Here is a 17,168-nt window from a genome sequence, read left to right as displayed (position 1 = left end):
GAACCAGGAACCAGCTCTCCCTTGGGAAAGCTACCCACCAGGCCAAGGATGCAGCTTGAAAGCATGTGGACTGTAGATGGGAGTAATCAATCCTGAGAAATTGGGGGCCCCTCTCCTGTGCTGTGCTCGGGTGACGTCCCTGCATTCTTGTTCCACTTAAGACCACATGGAAGCCCTGAACCGAGAAACAAGTGAATCAGTGAGCTCTGTTAGGCCTCTGCAGAGATGACCAAAAGGACCACCATGTATGACACTGTCACAGCTCAGACACGTGGTAATTCTGCAGAGGATAACTCCTGTGGAAGATGGGCCACAGGGAAAAATTACAATACATAAAAGGGAGTCCAGTGCCCTGAGAAACTGCACATGCATTAGATGGAAGAGTCATACACAGGATAGAATAATCCAGAAGGGGCTTTAAAATAAGCGTGTACACAGCATTCAAAGACATACAGAAAGGAATATTATCTCTAAGACAAGAATAGGATGTGAGAAAACAAAAACAGATAGATTTGAAAAAGAACCAAATGGAAATATCTAGAAACAAAAACAATCTTTGAAATAAAAATGCAGCAGACAATCTGTGAAATAAAAATCCAGCAGATATAGTGGCTCAGTGGATGTTTAAACACTAGATTGGATACAGCTGAAGAGAAGGCTAGTACGTTGCAGGTAGATCTGAGGAAATCCCCATAATGCAGTGCTCTGATTGCACTGTGTTAATGTGGAAAGTCTGACTTTTAAACATTGGTATCAGATTTAAACTGTGCTCAAAAGTTTTTAAAAAAAGGTTAATATAGTCTGATATTTGCTAATTTACTTAGAAAAGCTATGAATATCTCTATTTTATGAATTTCATTCTTTGGATATTTGGGGGCTTTATAAACATTAATAGGACAGTACATAGAACAGTGCCTGGTACACTGAGGTGCTCAATAAAGAAGTACTTGTTGAATGAGTGAATGAAATGTTAGATTAAATTATAGCTGTAATCTAGAAACGGCTGATTTCAGAAGTGAGCGGAGGCTGACAGGACTCACATGCCTGATTCTAAGCTCCTATCTTTCATTTTAGTCTGTGGATAGCCTAGTGAGATTGATTTAAAGGTAAAATCATTCAGAGGTAAAATTAGCAAAATCACTATTAACATCTGTCTTCTCCAGGAATCCTGGCTTCCGAATAACTGAGGACATATATTAACGAATTCGAGTGTCTTTCTTCTGTGGCTCTGGGTGAACTGAACAAAGGTTGTAGTGGGCCCAGTTTACATCCGATAACAGTTTGCGCATTCTGGAGTTGTCGGTATATTAAGGTGTGGTGGGAGTTTTAATTGTAGGCTGTCCTGCCTTCTATTTGTAAGAGATTTATAAGCAGTGACTACAAAGGATGTTATTACAAAGCGGTTATGAGCTACTATCAGCAACCGAATTCTTCCTGTTTTGCTTTAAATAAAATGGAAAGTGGGGAACTCAACACAAATGACAGTTTCAACTTTAATTTTAAATTATTTTCGAGTTCTAAAAAGTTTTTCACTCTCATGCCAGTAAGAAATCTCGCTTTTTCATTGCCAAAGTGGCATGTGGGTGAGTTCTGCTGGTGATAAGCTGGATGCTCTGTTTTCAACGAGCAGGTGCGTGCCTTCTACTTGCACGTGCTGGATGAAGAGCACAGGAAGCGCCTGTGCCAGAACATCGCCGGCCATCTGAAGGACGCGCAGCTTTTCATCCAGAAGAAAGCGGTGAGTGGGGCTTTGTGAGCTGAAGGGGACCTCTGCCGGCAGGAGGCGAGAGTGCAGCTGGGTGAGAGAACCTTGGAAATGAGAAGGTGCATTTCTATTTCACTTGAGCTACGTGGACTTAAAAAAATTAGTGCTAATCCCCAATCAACCTCTGATGCTTTCTGTCTAGGATTTGTTTCCAATGGCTTTAGCATATCCAGTGACCCTTAGCTCTTTGTCCAATGTGTCATAAATTATTTGAGTTCAGGGTAAACTCTCTCCTAGGCTGTTTAATTTGACTACAGCCAAGGTCTGTGCAGGAGAACCATGTCCAATATCAAAATGTGGGTCCTGCCATGATTTTGCTTAGACTTTAGGAGATAAGAAATACAGGTTACATTGTTGTGGTTTGCAGCCTGCCTGACCACTGGAGGTCACGACACCTGACCCTCCTTCAGAAGCAACTAGAAACTCGCACATTTTCTGGGGTGAGAACTGAGCTGCTTCCAAAAGTCAGGCTGAACTTTGGAGCTAAGGTGCCAGGGTGTTTCTGGTGGCAGCTCGTTGTGCCATGTGAAGCCTGGTCTCCTGGCCTGCCACAGGGGCAGGCTTCTGGTGAGTTAGGGAACCTGCTATTTCCTTGTCTCTTGGTTGCCGCATCTCTGTTCAAAGGGGTACCTAGGATAACAACTGTCTGCCATGTGTCCCAAGGCTTAGAGACAAGTACCAGCAGGCTGGGCACTTTCTCTGGAGCCAACGTTCTATATCTATAACTGTCTTCCATGTGTGTGGTGTGAAAAATAATCCTTTAAATCCCCACGGCACTGTTTCCTATTGCTCACCCCAGCAGAGAGCCTGACACTTGCTCTGTGAAATAGGTGGGGCAGGTTTTCTCTCATCTCACTGATGAGAATGAGTCAGACAGCTCGGAGGTGGCAGAACTTGGCTTAGACCCTTGGCGTGTTCTCTCACATATGCTGGAGCTGTGAGCGCTGTGGGGGTTCACGATGCCCCACCTCCTCCCGCGGTCTGCTTGGCATCAGCCACGGTCAGGAATTCCTGCTGAGTATGTGGAGCTGCCCAGCAGGGCCAGCGTCTTTGTACACCGCACTCTGAATTCGGGTAGCGTCTGGGCCTGTTTCTTAGTACAAATCTCTAGACCTTGTTGAGTCACTCTGGGGTCAGCTCTTTACATGCAGTGAATGGAGCTCACCTCATATGTGCTTTTCTCACAATATTCTATGGGGTAGGCTCAATTATTTCTCTCATTTTATGGGGAGTGGACACCGAAGCTCAGATGAATGACTTATTGGAGGTTGCTCAGCCAGTATATGTCAGGTTTTCATCGGGGCCCCGGTCTTACCCCGTGTTGCTCTTCCACTCGCTGTGTGGTTCTGCCTCCCGTGGGAGCGTCCTCTCTTGCCTGTAGAGCAAACCCGGGGACAGACGCGGGACCCTCGCCTCGTAGGGGGCTGGGGTGACGCGGGACCCTCGCCTCGTAGGGGGCTGGGGTGTGCTTACATTATTTTCTCTTGGTTTCAGGTCAAGAACTTCAGTGATGTCCATCCTGACTACGGGGCCCGCGTCCAGGCTCTTTTGGACAAATACAATGCTGAGAAACCTAAGGTGAGTCTGGAGCAGCCGTGGATGGCTGTGACAGAGGAGGTGTGTCCTGGGTTAGACGAGGCAGAGTTTGCTTTCCTTTCGTGATCCTCCTCAGGGACAACTATCCCATTTCTTAAGCAGCTGTTCAGAAACGCCCTCGAGATGTAAAGAATTCACCTGCAGAACACACGCTGTTCATTTTAGCTCTGGACAATTTAAACTAGTTTAAGGTGAATGGATTCTGAATTGTTATTATTTTCATTTGAGCACAAATTAAAGCTAAGATGAATGCCGAGTTGCTGCCGCTGAGTGAGTTCATTAACACGCTGGTCTTGTTCTTTTCCAACAGAACGCGATTCACACCTTTGTGCAGTCTGGGTCCCACTTGTCTGCGACGGAAAAAGCTAATCTGTGAGGGCCAGGGGCCCTGGTCCTGCACCAAGCTGCTCCCCATCTGGGGAGCAACGCAGGTGTTCCCACACCCAGCCCGCTCAGCACTGGAAGGAAGATTCTCTGTGTTAGATGCGCAAATGCAAGCTCATGTCTTTAAATGATAATCCACGTCTCTACAGCAAATAATGTAATAATGATCTTTAATGCTGTTTCCCTTGGGGAAAATGAAGGTTAGGCCCTAGCCATCATTTAAAAGAAACATGTATTTGCTTTTGACAGTTGCTTGAATTATTCACTTAAAATGACTGGAATGAAAGTTTTTAGCAAAAATATGATCTTATTTGATAAGAAACAATTCTGGTGAAATTACTATGTTTACATATCATCTCATAGCCTATTATATAGAAATATGGCTGTAATTATATAAGAAGAAAAGATAAAGATAATTCGTTTAGAAATTTTAAATTTTCTAAGTTCCTTATATGAAAAACACACTCAATGCATTGGTGTCTCTTGAAAATAACTTCAGCACCATCATGTCTTAATGCTTATTCCTGTTTGGAACTGATGAGATTTTTAAAAAATCTTGGAATTACATTTATGCTAATACAGCACTGATTTTGCAACAGACTGATTTGTGATTGCTTACATTTTTACAATAAAATAATCTGTACATAAGAATAAAAGAATGATATTTGATTCCTTTTGGCTCCATGTATAACCTGGAATGTCCCACTGATATCAGTTCCCTTCCATACACGGGGTTAAAACCAAAAGCACTCATATGTAAATGTCTGTCTCTTTAACCTTTGACTCCCTGAGCTTTACAACCAAATAGAAGGTACACATTGTTAAAGTTGTTAAAGCCCACGTGGGCTCAGCTGGGCTCACACTGAAGTTCTGACTAATCACAGGTCCTTGAAGTTTATTACAAGGAAATTGATGTCCAGAGAATATCGAGAAACCACAGCTTCGCAGAGCTTTCTGGCATAGGATCCACAGAGACAGACAACCAAGGACAGAAACCTATGGAATTCCTTATCCCCCCTCTCTGCAAGCAGCCACATTTCTCACAAACCTTTAAAACCCCTTGCCTCCCATCTTTCAGGGAGATGATGAGACAATATGAGACAAATTTGAGGGGTCATTCTTGTCTCCTGGCTGACATCACCCAAAATAAAAACTCTTTCCTTCCCGTAAGCCTGGCGTTCCAGTTTTTATTTGGCCCCTCTTATGTGGCAGGTAAAGAACCTATGTTTATAGCCGGTAACACCACCAGACTCTTAATCTGAATATCACCTGTTATCAGAGGCTTACCCTTAAAATAGAAAATGCCAGTATCGTGAGGATACTACGTTCTTGGTTAAACCAACAGCCTTTTAGACAGAGCTGTTGGAGATACCAGGGACCAGAACTTTGATTGCGTTGGGAGAATAGCAGACTTCCCAACTGTGAAAATGCTTAGATCTCTTGTTCATCAGCTCACTTCCTTATCTGATTATGAATTTTTAAAATAAGACCTCGGAACTTTAAGCTGTTTTCTTTTTTTAAACGCATATTTGCCTATCATGCTTGAAAATCACATGGAACAATTTCACGGTGAATTCTGAATACCAATGAAAACATATTTTCCTTGGAAATCCTTATTCCCTTCATCTAGATCTTCAATACCTGTTTGTCCTCACTCTCAGGAATTCCCTGAGATTTTGGGCTTCCAGAAACCATAGGACCACTTATAGACAGAAACTCTTGATCTTTTAGCTCAAACCTCTTTATTCTCCTGTCAAACTCTCTTTCCTAAATTCCTCCTATATTTGAGTGTGCTTGGAAACTGTTATATTTGCAGATACAGAAAATAAATTTATTCATTTGTACCCAGTGATGAATACTTTCAATATAGTAACTTTACTATAGTTATATCTCTTTATGTATTCAATATATAAGATAAACTCATACAAATTAGTAAAATAAGACAATGGGAAGGGGTTTATTTTTTGAATATTGGATGTAAAAACAAAGTTTTTGAGATAATTTGCTGCTTTGTTCTATTCTGTAGTCTAAAAATAAGTTTGTAGTTAAAATCACATGTATCGGGGCCAGCCCGGTGGCACAGTTGTTAAGTGTGCACGTTCCACTTTGGCAGACTGGGGTTCGCTGGTTTGGATCCCGGGTGTGCACATGGCACCGCTTGTCAAGCCATGCTGTGGGAGGCATCCCACATATAAAGGAGAGGAAGACGGGCACAGATGTTAGCTCAGGGCCAGTCTTCCTCAGCAAAAAGAGGAGGATTGGCAGCAATTAGCTCAGGGCTAATCTTCCTCAAAAAAAAAAAAAAAAATCACAGGTATCTAACATGTTTCCTGCATGTAAAAATCTGATACACGGAAGTGTCTCCAGTTTTGCTCTGGAGACCTGTAATTGTAATTGTCAAAGATAAATATTGTTGAGGTCAACTTCCCCCAGTTGGGTTTTACTTCCTGGGAGGTACTATCTAATATATTCCTTCAAGGTGACATTAAGATATGTCCTAAGAGTTCCTGAGCCAAATTGGTAAGTAGGATAAAATTGGGGAGGCATGTTATAGTGGCTTTAGAACCAGACGCACCTAGATTCGCATCCAAGCTTTGCCACTTCCTACCTGTGGACATTTGAGCAAGTTGCTTCACCCCCTGAGTATTAGTTCCTTCCTCTCTATGGGACCAATAATTGTTCTTATCTCCCCAGGGTTGGGTGATGATTATTAAGTATATTTGACCTTGACCACCACATCTTTCCAGCTGAATGCCCCTAGGATCCTATCTTGGTCAACTTTTGCTTGTAACAAACCACCTCAAAACTCAGTGGCTTAAAACAGTGATCGCATGTCACTCATGTGTCCAAGTTGTCCAAGTTGACCTAGTTTGGGCTCAGCTGGGGCGATTGGCTGGTGTGGCTCTGTGCCATGTCTCTCATCCTTCTGGGACCCATGGTGATGTCTAGCCCATAGTGAAGTGCAAGAATGCAAGAAAAGGAAACCTATTATTTTTCCTTTCTCAGGAAATTGGGATCGCAAGAGTGCTACCCCAATTGCACAGGTCTGTCCCAAGCCTTTGTTCATCATGCCTGCTAATATTTCATCGGCCAAAGCAAGTCACATGGCTAAGCCCAAAGTCCAAGGGTGAGGCAGTGTCCTCCACTGTGGAGGTGACTGTGTGTGTGTCTGACTAGATCAGAACGATAATCTGATTTACCGTAGACTTCCCCTCCCATCAGTTCCTCAACATTACTAGAACCTTCAATTCATTGACCCTCCTCTTTTTCACTGGTCATCACCCTCTTCCTGTCCGTACTTCCCTTCTACTCTGTTCAGATTTTATGTAGTTGAAAATAATTACTCCAGAATCCGGCCTTGGTGAAGGACGCACTGCCTGTACCGGAAATGACACGGCTGGAGTGAAATACAACCCTCTGGCTGGGCTTTTAAAAATGTGACCCCAAACCTCAAGTGGGCCCTCAGCACTGCCTGGAAATCTGTCTTTCTTTTCTTCCTCCGTAAACTCTCCTCCTCGTCTCTCCCCTTCCCTCTCAGCTCCTTGTTTCACCCAGGATAGGATAACTTCGTTATCGTCTCCTCCGCCCAAACCCTCCAACTTGCCAGCATCAACATCTGTGTGCTCACTTTTCCTTCCTGTTGAGAGATGAGCTCTGCTCTTACTGAAGGTCAGTCGCCCCCATGTGCGCTGACCCCACGGGCTCCTGCCTGCTCTGGGATTATCCCTGGCCTCTCTGCATCGCCAGTCCTTCCCTGTCTCTGCACCTTTCCTTTCAGCATGCAAACCTGCTGTTCCAAGTGTCCTCAACTCCTCTCTTCTCGTAAGCCTCTCTTGTTATTGCCCCCTTTATTGAAAAAGATCTTAAAGAGTTGCCTTTCCGTGCTATCCCCATGGTCTTCTGTGCTTTCTGGAACCTACTCCAATTAGGCCGTCCTTGCCAAGGTCACCAATGACTTTCACGCCGCTAAAGTCCAACGGTACCATCCAGCAATCCCACATCTAGGAAAATATCAAGCAGAAGTGAAAGCAGGGACCCGAAGAGATGTGTGTCCCCCCATGTTCACAGCACTCTTCACAATGGCCAAGGGTGGAAACAACCGGTGTCCACTGACAGATGAATGGACAAACAAAACGTGGTCTACCCACACAGTGGAGTATCATTTGGCCTTAAAAAGGAAGGAAGGGCCGGCCCCATGGCCAAGTGGTTAAGTTCGTGAGCTCTGCTTCAGTGGTCTGGGGTTTCGTGGGTTCAGATCCTGGGCGCTGACATGGCGTCGCTCATGAGGCCACGCTGAGGTGGTGTCCCACATGCCACAACCAGAGGCACTCACAACTAGAATATACAACTATGTACTGGGGGGCATTGGGGAGAAGAAGAAGGGAAGAAAAAAGAAGATTGGCAACAGATGTTAGCTTAGGGCCAATCTTTAAGGAAAAAAAAGTGAAAAATAAAGGAAGGAAATTCTGACATGTGCTGCAACATGGATGAACCTTGAAGACATTATGCTAAGTGGGGTTCGTCAGACACAGGAGGACAAATACGGTCTGATTCCATTTACATGAGGTGCCTAGAACAGGCAAATTTATAGACACAGAAAGCAGAATAGTGGCTGCCAGGGGCTGTGAGGAGGGGAAAATGGGGAATTATTATTTAATGGTTGCAAGAATTTCAGTTTGGGAAGATAAGAAAGTCCTGGAGATGGATGGTGGTGATGGTTGCACAAAAGCGTGAGTGTATTTAATGCCACTGAACTGTAGAGTTAAAAATGGTTAAAATGCTGAATTTTGTGTTGTTTACCACACAGAAAAAAACCCCAATGGTCCGTTCTCATTCCTTTTCTGATGCGGCCTCTCAGGAGGGTGCGACACAGTTGATCACTGGCACTTTCTTTAAAAAAGAACAGCTTTTCTGAGATATAATTTACATACTATAGAACTCACCATTTAAAGTGTACGATTCAATTGTTTTTAGTATACGCACAGACTTGTGTAACTATCACCACAATCAATTTTAAAACATTTCTGTCACCCCTACAAAAACCTCTGTACCCATGAGCACCATTTCCACCAACTGAATCCTGCCCCAACTGTGAGCCATCATGAATCTGCTCTCTGTGTGTAGGCGTGCCTGCTGTGCACACTCCGCTGGAGTGGAATGGCGCGCTGTGTTGTCAAGGTCCTCACACGTTGCAGTGTGTATCAGTCCTTCATTTCCTTTTATTGCCGAGTGACAGTCCATTGTATGAGTATGCTGTGTTTTATTTATCCATTCTTCAGTTGGTGGACATTTGGGTGGGTTCCACCTTTTGTCTATTGTGAATATTGCCACTGTGAACACTTGTCTGTGTGTTTTTTACAGGCACATTTTCTTTTCTCACAGCCTCACCTTCCCTCCCTCTGGCACATTCTGAAGTTTGAGTCTGGGTATTTTAAAGTCTGCTACTTGCTGTTCTGAAAGGAGGCCTTGGTCCGGGCTTGCAGGATCACCTTCAAATTCAATGTCAGAATTTTGGTTTAAAAACACATTGATTTTTTTCTTTCCCTGATAAACGGTCATTGCTCCACTTTGCAATCTCTGCTAAGGAAATTAGTTTTAAGAACTTCCTAACGCTTGCTTCTCTGAGAGAAAAGCAACAGGCAAGCTGCTTGGGCCATCTCTTTGTGTCTTAGTTCACAGTGTCACCAAAAGGCAAACGGCAGAGTTCCACTGAAATGATCTGAGAAGCCAAAATGAAGGCTTGCAAATCTTATCAGAGCTTTTAAAGACGTGAAGGGCTAGTAGACGTGAACTTGAAAGGTCCTGCAGACTTTTGAATTTTTGAGAATTTTAACAATCCCATGTTAGCATACCGAAAGTTTGCTATAGAAAGTTCCATTGTGCTCCTTTTTATGAAGCAGATGCTTATTCCCTCATTTCGCTATTTGATAAGGGAATTTGACGTCGTCTGTTTTTATTGTTCGTTGTTTTGCTTTGGTATCGTTTGTTTCAAGTGTGGTATTTTAAACAGTCCGTTGTATTTTCTGGTCTTGAATGAACTGTGTCATGCAGCTGTACACTAGAGTAACACTCACATTTCAGAGAGTGTGGCGGGTTGAGTGATGGCCCCACACCCTTAGGTGTCCACATCCTCATCTCTGGGCCCTGTGAAGGTGACCTTATTTGGAAAAAAAATCTTTGCAGGAGTCATTAATTTAAGGATCTCGAGATGAAATCATCCTGGATTAACCAGTTGGGCCGTAAATCCAGTAAGTGTCCTCCTAAGAGACAGAGGGGAGCAGGAGGGGCAGGCCATATGAAGATGGAGGCGCGGACCGGAATGCTACAGCCACAAGCTAGGAAACACCTGGAGCCCGTGGAGGGAGCGCGGCTCTGCCGACAGCGCGACCTCAGACCTCCGCCCTCGGGAACTGTGAGAGAATGCGTTTCTGTCCTTTTGAGCCACCAAGCGTGGTGATTTGTCCTGGGCAGGCCTAGGAAACTCACAGGAAGAAGACGCTGGTTTAACAGTTTTAAAAACGGAAAACTTCTTGAGTCGCAGAAGGATTTGTTTTTTCCTCTCTGACTTGCTTGCTGCCCCTGTGGAGTTGGAGGCAGCGTCTCTTAGTGGGTGCCGTGTCACTCCTCAGCCCCGTGCCCTCAGTCCCTGCTGTCCCCCTGAGCTTCCGGGCTCTGCTTCTCCTTCACGGCCAAGCTCTTTGCCTTCAAGCTGCCAGTGCCCCTCCTGCCAGGTCGTTTCCAATCTCCTGGACAATCTCTTCTTCCAGCCAGACTATGGGCTTGGATCCAGCCTGCTGACATGGTACTCACTGCTGCAGATGGCCAGCACAGGGGTCCAAGATCCAAAATATGCAAGCATTCTGAAAGTATGAAGAAAACGGCACTGCAAGAACAAAGTGGACTGGGCGCTGACGACCCACATACCCGTGGTGACCAAATCTCTGCCCAGAGGGGCAGCTTCTGCTCACCTCCAGGCACTGAGAGACTGGTGTTACCAGATCTGGTTTCTTAAAAGAAGCTGGAAATCTGGGGTTTTCTGTATCTCTGATTTCTTTTTGTTTGGTGAGGAAGATTGTTCCTGAACAATCTTGTATGTGGGACGCTGCCACAGCATGGCCTAAGGAGTGGTGTGTAGGTCTGCACCCAGGATCCAAACCAGAGAACCCAGGCCGCCAAGGCAGAGCGCATGAACTTGATCACTACACCACCAGGCCAGCACCCTGATTTTTAAATAAGGCAACTAATTTAGAGTAAGAAACAAAACAAAACCTCAAAACAACAAGCACAATAAATGATTTTTTGTGTGTGCCCCAAAGAGAAACGTATCTGTGGGGCCCTGGGGGCCCATGCGCTCCATTCTGAGAGGGCACTGCTGTCTTACGCTGCAAAGGTGGTGGGTAGCATCATTCCATAGATTTCTTGCTTCTTTTGAGGCTCTTTAAAACTCCGCATCTCCTAAATGCTAGGAAATGGAAGGTCATCAAAGGATTTACAGGTTGTCAACACTTGGCTGGATTTAACAATACAGAGACAGTTTAACACGTTAAATATTTTATTCACATAGTTTACAAACTATATCTGCCTGTAAAACACATGAATCCAAAAATAGATTAGTTTACAGTAATTCACATTTTTAAAAACAAGTTACTTTTGGAGTTAGGCTCTCGGCACAGGGGTGCTCAGCCTGTGTGGCGGTTCAGCGCCTGTCTCACGGGGCTTCTTGCTCTGGGGAAGCGGACGTCCCAGGGGCAGTCCACTGACTCCAGGCCGCGCACGGCTCCCTACCAGTGACGGATGGGAAATGTCCGTGCAGGCTTTACCCGTGAGCTTTACTGGTGTAATTCACTGCCGCTATTTTTGTCAAGGAAATATGTGTTTTAGAGCTTGAGTACACATCAGGTAGGAAGACAAAACAAAAGAGACTCATAATTTAATTGGCCTTTACAGAGTTGTCAGGACATTTCCAGTTCTTCAAAGGTTTCATATCTTGGCCACAGAAAGAATCAATAAATTACGATTTTATTGTGTTGACGGCTTGAGTCATAGAAACTTTGGTGATTTGGAAAGTGAGGGGAGTGTCTGTCGACTAACTCTGCATACCTGAGGCCCCCCACCAGTAGGAGAAGATGGGGATGACCTCAGCAAGAATTAGTAGTGTGCCTAATTTCAAGTGTGTTACTCTAGAAGGATGGCGGTGGGAGTTTTGCTGAGCGGCCAAAAACACGTTCTGGTGAAGAAATTTACTATTAACCGATGCTAAATATCCAGCTATGTCCCACTTGAGGGCTTGTCTCTTTTACTAAGAGACTTTTCTATGGAATTTAACCTTAATTTGAAATCTACAGTTGTCTTACTCATGTCTTACCCCCTCCCACTCTATGAATTACAAACTATCACTTTTTCTTCCTTTGTGAGCTGCCAAAGTTAAATACGTGAAAACTTTCGAGCCTTTGGGACGGGAGCAGCGGATGAGTCTCCGAGGGCAGACCTGGAGCCTTCTTCTCTGGGCAGCACCAGTGGCACCGGCTGCTGTGGGTCTGCAGCTCTTATTAGGGAAGTAACGTTTGCTCAAGGAACCACAAAAGGTCATCCCCTCCTCCCTCAGGTGGAAGAAAAAGAACTTCTGAAGGGTTGCTGCCATCGCCCCAAGCAGATAACAGCAACTCTGGATCCAAATGTAAGCTGAGATGTGGGGAAATTTTATCAGTATGTATTACAGGTTTAAAAAAAAAAAACAACAAAGACTTTCAAATGTCTATTGCAATTTGATTGTTTTAAAGGACAGAAATCCATAAAACGAGCTTGATGACGGAGCAGATCATAGCTTGTCCTCCTGCCACCCGTGTGCATTCTTTCCAAACTTGTACACTAACCTCCGGTCGACCCGCTCCAGAATCCCCGTTTTGTAGTAGTACCTGTGAAGGATAGCAGAAGAGAAAGGGGGGAGGGTTTGCACCCTGGGAAAACAGCAGAGTACAAACCCTCTCCTCATTCCTCTCAGGTGACAAGGCTGGTCTCTGGTTACCCTGGTATTTTCACACCCCGATACCAACTTACACTGCAGCCTTTCCCAGACAGCTTGGAGATGGCACCTCACCACAGTCAGTTCAAAGCGTGTTCTGTGTGTGTGTGTGTGTGTGTGTGACGTGGCCTGGGTTCGGAGCAATCCCGGGGACACCGCCAAGAATGGAAAGGGCGGCGTGTCAATTTACAAGCCATAATCCCCTCTGTGACTAAGAACCACCATGTTGTCTCATAACCTTTCCATTATCAAGTGTAAAGCTGCAAAGATAGGTCAGTTTCTACCGCTGGCCCTTTTGTGTGACTCCGCCTGAAGGGTCCACGCTGCAACTCACCGCAGGGCTCTGCTCAGCTTTTCGTACGTCATTCTGTCGTTTTTCTTCCTCTGTCCCCACATCTTTGCCAGGGCTTCTGATTTAACGACCCGAAAAATACCTTGCTCCCTATCTTCCCATTCGAGAATGCCACAGTTTTCTTCAGGAGATAGAAGCAGGTCTCGCACAAATTCCCATAGATGAGAACTTTGGAGGCCTTTGGAGAAGGAAAAAAAATTATTTAATTTCTTTTTTTTTTAATTTTAAGAGGAGAGTTGCACAACTTCTTATGAATCCCTGAGAATTACTGCTTTAAAGGGTTATTTCCTAGGGTTATGACCAGGTGCTCCACTTGGAACCTTACCGAGCTGTGAAATGTGTGTCTTCTAGTAAAGCGAGTACATAACACAGATACAGAGACGCCAAATTTCCCCTGACTAACACCACCGTGGCTCACGGAGCTTCCTCGCTTTCAGGAGCTATGGACTAATTCTCACGGAATTAATGAAATGAGTGTCAAATGACCTTCTCCTTCTTTCAGGCAGGCAGCACGGTTGTGCTCGGAGCCCACAGCCGCAACTGTCGGGGCGGGGGGAGCAACCCTACAGTTACGTTTTTCATGAAAAGCTGGCATTTCTCTTGTTCCATTATATGGTGTTAAGACTAGTTCTGAAGTCCAACCGCCTGGGTTTGGGTCCTGAATTCTCCTCTTGCTAGCTCTGTAACCATAATCTATGGAGTAAAATGGGTTACTAAGAGTGCCCCCTCACAGCAGGGGTTAGGGGATTCTGACTCAGTACTCATCATGTGCTTAGAGCCTTGCCTGGCAGGTGTGGTTCTGCCCCGGTTGGACCTGTCTCCGTGCTGGGAAAGGCTAACAGAGTAGCCGTCTCGTGAGGTGTCTGCACGATAGTTCCTGAGCTCTTCAGCGAGCAGGACCCCCAGTAGACCAGGAGAAACAGACTCTTATTCAGAAAGTCAGCATAGTGAGAAAATGCCTTCACTGCCTCACTTTAGCTCTTACAAGACCATTTCCAAGTAAAAAGAAATACATCGCATTTTGATTACGCTTATAAAAGCAATAATCAGTTTCTCTACTACATTCTTTGGGAAACAACGAGTCCACTCAAACATTCAGTTTTGAAGCTTATGAGAGTAGACTCCTTTGTCTCATGAACCTTTTAGGAAATTAGGAATGACAGTGGTGTCTCCCGCTTACTTGCTCGACTGTGGCTGGGACAGTCCTGACCTTTGATGCCACTTGTTTTCAAGCAGTTGGAATCAGCACCTGAAACAGAATGAGTTACAGCAGTAGAAAGGAATCGAGAGGCCACATTCTGACCTCTGATCACACCAAAGTGAGCAAATGTTAACTGAACCCCTTTTTGGTAGAATTACCGGGCTGGGTGCCCGGGGTAGTTATAGGCGCCGGGCAAGTCCGCCTAAGACTGGGGTTTGCCTTTAAGGAGTGTTTGTGTTCAACGCTCTGCCGGCTTCTGGGCTCTGTGCTGGGAAGACAAGAGTGCACAGACAGACTGGCTCCTGCTCCCACGGGATCTGAGGACTCATGGGCAAGGTGAAACACAACGGAAACAAACAAACGGCCCAGCGTTGTGTGACGAAGGAAGCAAGCCGTGAGACAGAGGACGAAGGCGGAGAAAGTCCCTCATAGGCCGGGTGGCCGGGAAGCCTCATGAAGAGCAGGCTTAGCTGAGACAATGGCGAGGGGCCGGTGCGGGGTGGGACGGAGCATCCCAGAGGGAAGGAGCAGGCCGTGCGAGGGGCCAGCACCCACGGTGTGTCCAGGGCGGAGAGCACGCGGGGAAGCAGGTGGCCTGGGGCCTTCCTGCGGGCTGCGCAGGACTCGGGATTTCCCTCAAAGCATACAGCGAAGACTTGGGAGTTTGACAAGATCCACATTTTAAAAAGATCCCCCTGGCTAGTGTGTGGAGAACACACTGGACGGGGCAAGGAAAAGCCAAGAGACAGGAGCTTACGAAGAGCAGAAAGCCGGCGCGGCTCCAGCCCTGGGGTGAGAAGGCGCCAGCACCAGCACCACCGCGGGGGACGATGCTCCGGGAGGCGGTGCAGACCCGCCCGCCCTCCAGCCCCGGCCTCGCCCACGCTGGCTCCCTCAAACTCGAACTCGGCAGTCCGGTGGGCTGCACGTGCTCCCCTTCGCCCGGGGCTCTGCTCTTGCAGACCTCGGGGTCCCGCCCTCTTCTCGGTCTTTGCTGTCACCTTCCCAGCGAGCCCTTCTCTGACTGCCTGTGTTGGGGTCGCACACACTCACCCCGACCAGCTTTCCACATCCACTTCCCTGATTTTATTTTGTGCTGTACCACTGATCGCCATCGAACATGCTCTGTCATGTATTTATTTGTTTAGCTCACCGTCTGTCTAAACCCCCGAGGGCAGGGGCGTGTGTATCCCCCGGCACCTGGCACAGTGCCTGACACGGGAGGTGCTCAGGAAGTACTCTGGAGTGCCCGGGGTGCTGTACGCACTGCTCCAGTAAGCAGCCCGACTACAGTCTGGGTCTGTATTCTCTCTGCTGAGTGAAAGACAAGCACATGTCGCGGGGAGGAACGGCGTCCTGTGTGCACTCCGCTGCCCAGGGTGGCCTCTCTCAGTGCCATTGGGTCCGGTCACGCCCTGCTTAACATCCATCCCACAGTGGTTCCCTGTGGTCTCCAGGATGTAGGCTGCCATGTTAGGCCTGCCTTTCACAAACTGACCCCTGCCCCCCAGCCCTCCAGCCTCATCTCGTACTGCTCCCAGTTTTTCTCTTCTCTTAGGTCAGACAATCCCAGTGGGCCGAGGCTTCTCCTGCCTCAGTGCCTTTGCACAGCTTCCCCACTTCCACCCAGCTGACTTTCCTTCTCACAAAACCTCTTCAGGAAGGCTTCTCTGAACTGGCCCTCTGGGTTAGGTCCCTCTCTGTCCTGTGGACCTGTGTGCTCCTGCTTCCTCCATCTCTTCTCTTTCACTAGCTGATATTTATGGAACACTTACTGAGTACTTGTTAAGGGCTTCACAGACAGCACCTCATTTAATCTCTGCAATGACCCAGTGTGGTCTTACTGCTATTTCCATTTTATTGAGGAGGAAATTGAAGCCGAGAGTTTCCGAATTTATCCAGAGTGGTGGAGCCAGGACTCCGGCCCCAGGGCAGTTCCATTCCAAAGCTAACATTCACAGCCACTGCTTTGTCATTACCTCGCCTCCGCAGCAGGCATTCCTGGGTGCCTGATGAATAATTAGCTAAGTTTGTTGAGCGGTTGCTATTGCTGTGCGCTCACTCAGTGTCACCCGCCCTTGTGATGTTCATTGGTGCTGTCCCCATTCTACTGACCGGGAGACGGAGGCATGGAGAGGTTGGGCAGCCCACTGCGGGTCATTTGCTCTCTCATTCGCAAGTGCTGAGCTGCAGTGTGCCCACTGTGCCAGGCACGGGGGTACAGCATGTACGAATCTAGTCTCTCCTCCCGGCGGATTTGCAGCCAGATGGGCAGGGACAGCCAACGAACACGCAAATACGGGCCATTTCAGTGGGTGGTGAATGCAACGGGGAATAATGAAGCAGGGTGGGAGGAGAGGAGGCGACGCGAAGGGGCGGGCAAAGCTGCAGTTTCAGCCAGAGACAGCAGAGAAGGCTGTCTGACCAGGAGCTATGCAGAGCAGGAGAGGAGCGAGCCTGGGGGCGCTTGGGGGGCGTGCGCCAGGTCAAGCGTCAGGCCTGCAGTGGAGCTGAAATCGTGTCCAAACATGCTGACGGCCGCCCACAGGGCATCGCTCCCTGGGCTGGTCACTGGAGTGAGCGCACACCTCACGCTCAGGCCCCCAGGCCTCTTCTCCACCCTCATACGTCACAGTCTGCAATTGCTCAGATGTGGAAGAACAGGCCCACCACACAGGCCGGTGCCCGCAAACCACAGATGAAGCCCAGGGGAAATCGGCTGAATCCGGAGGCACCGCCAGGCGGAGGGAGGGGAAGGCAGGAGGGCCGGGCTGACAGCTGGCCCACCAGGGCCAAGAAAGAGCTCTGCCCCGTCTGATGGAATGCCATGCCGCCCGGCGTCTCCTGC

General features: G+C 47.1%; 2 protein-coding genes across 4 annotated transcripts in view; one reads left to right on the top strand and one right to left on the bottom strand.

Moving 5' to 3' along the window:
- The window catches only part of CAT (catalase), a 44,341-nt gene extending 39,927 nt beyond the window's left edge, over positions 1-4,414 (top strand). The window contains exons 12-14 of the mRNA XM_046643229.1: positions 1,631-1,738; positions 3,260-3,343; positions 3,672-4,414. Of these exons, the coding sequence (XP_046499185.1) occupies positions 1,631-1,738; positions 3,260-3,343; positions 3,672-3,737 (258 nt within the window). The 3' untranslated portion in view covers positions 3,738-4,414. The remainder of the gene's footprint in view (positions 1-1,630; positions 1,739-3,259; positions 3,344-3,671) is intronic.
- An 8,073-nt stretch (positions 4,415-12,487) lies between these two features.
- The window catches only part of ELF5 (E74 like ETS transcription factor 5), a 41,091-nt gene continuing 36,410 nt past the window's right edge, over positions 12,488-17,168 (bottom strand). For all 3 annotated transcript variants that reach the window (XM_046643072.1, XM_046643073.1, XM_046643074.1), the window contains 3 exons: positions 14,300-14,368; positions 13,102-13,297; positions 12,488-12,660 (listed from right to left, as the gene is read on the bottom strand). In XM_046643072.1, the coding sequence (XP_046499028.1) occupies positions 12,564-12,660; positions 13,102-13,297; positions 14,300-14,368 (362 nt within the window). In that variant the 3' untranslated portion in view covers positions 12,488-12,563. The remainder of the gene's footprint in view (positions 12,661-13,101; positions 13,298-14,299; positions 14,369-17,168) is intronic.

This window comes from Equus quagga, chromosome 17, assembly GCF_021613505.1.
Source record: "Equus quagga isolate Etosha38 chromosome 17, UCLA_HA_Equagga_1.0, whole genome shotgun sequence".
In the NCBI taxonomy this organism is placed as follows: Eukaryota; Metazoa; Chordata; class Mammalia; order Perissodactyla; family Equidae; genus Equus; species Equus quagga.
The sequence above is the reverse complement of the archived record's forward strand: the minus strand, read 5'-3'. Positions and strand labels throughout refer to the sequence as shown.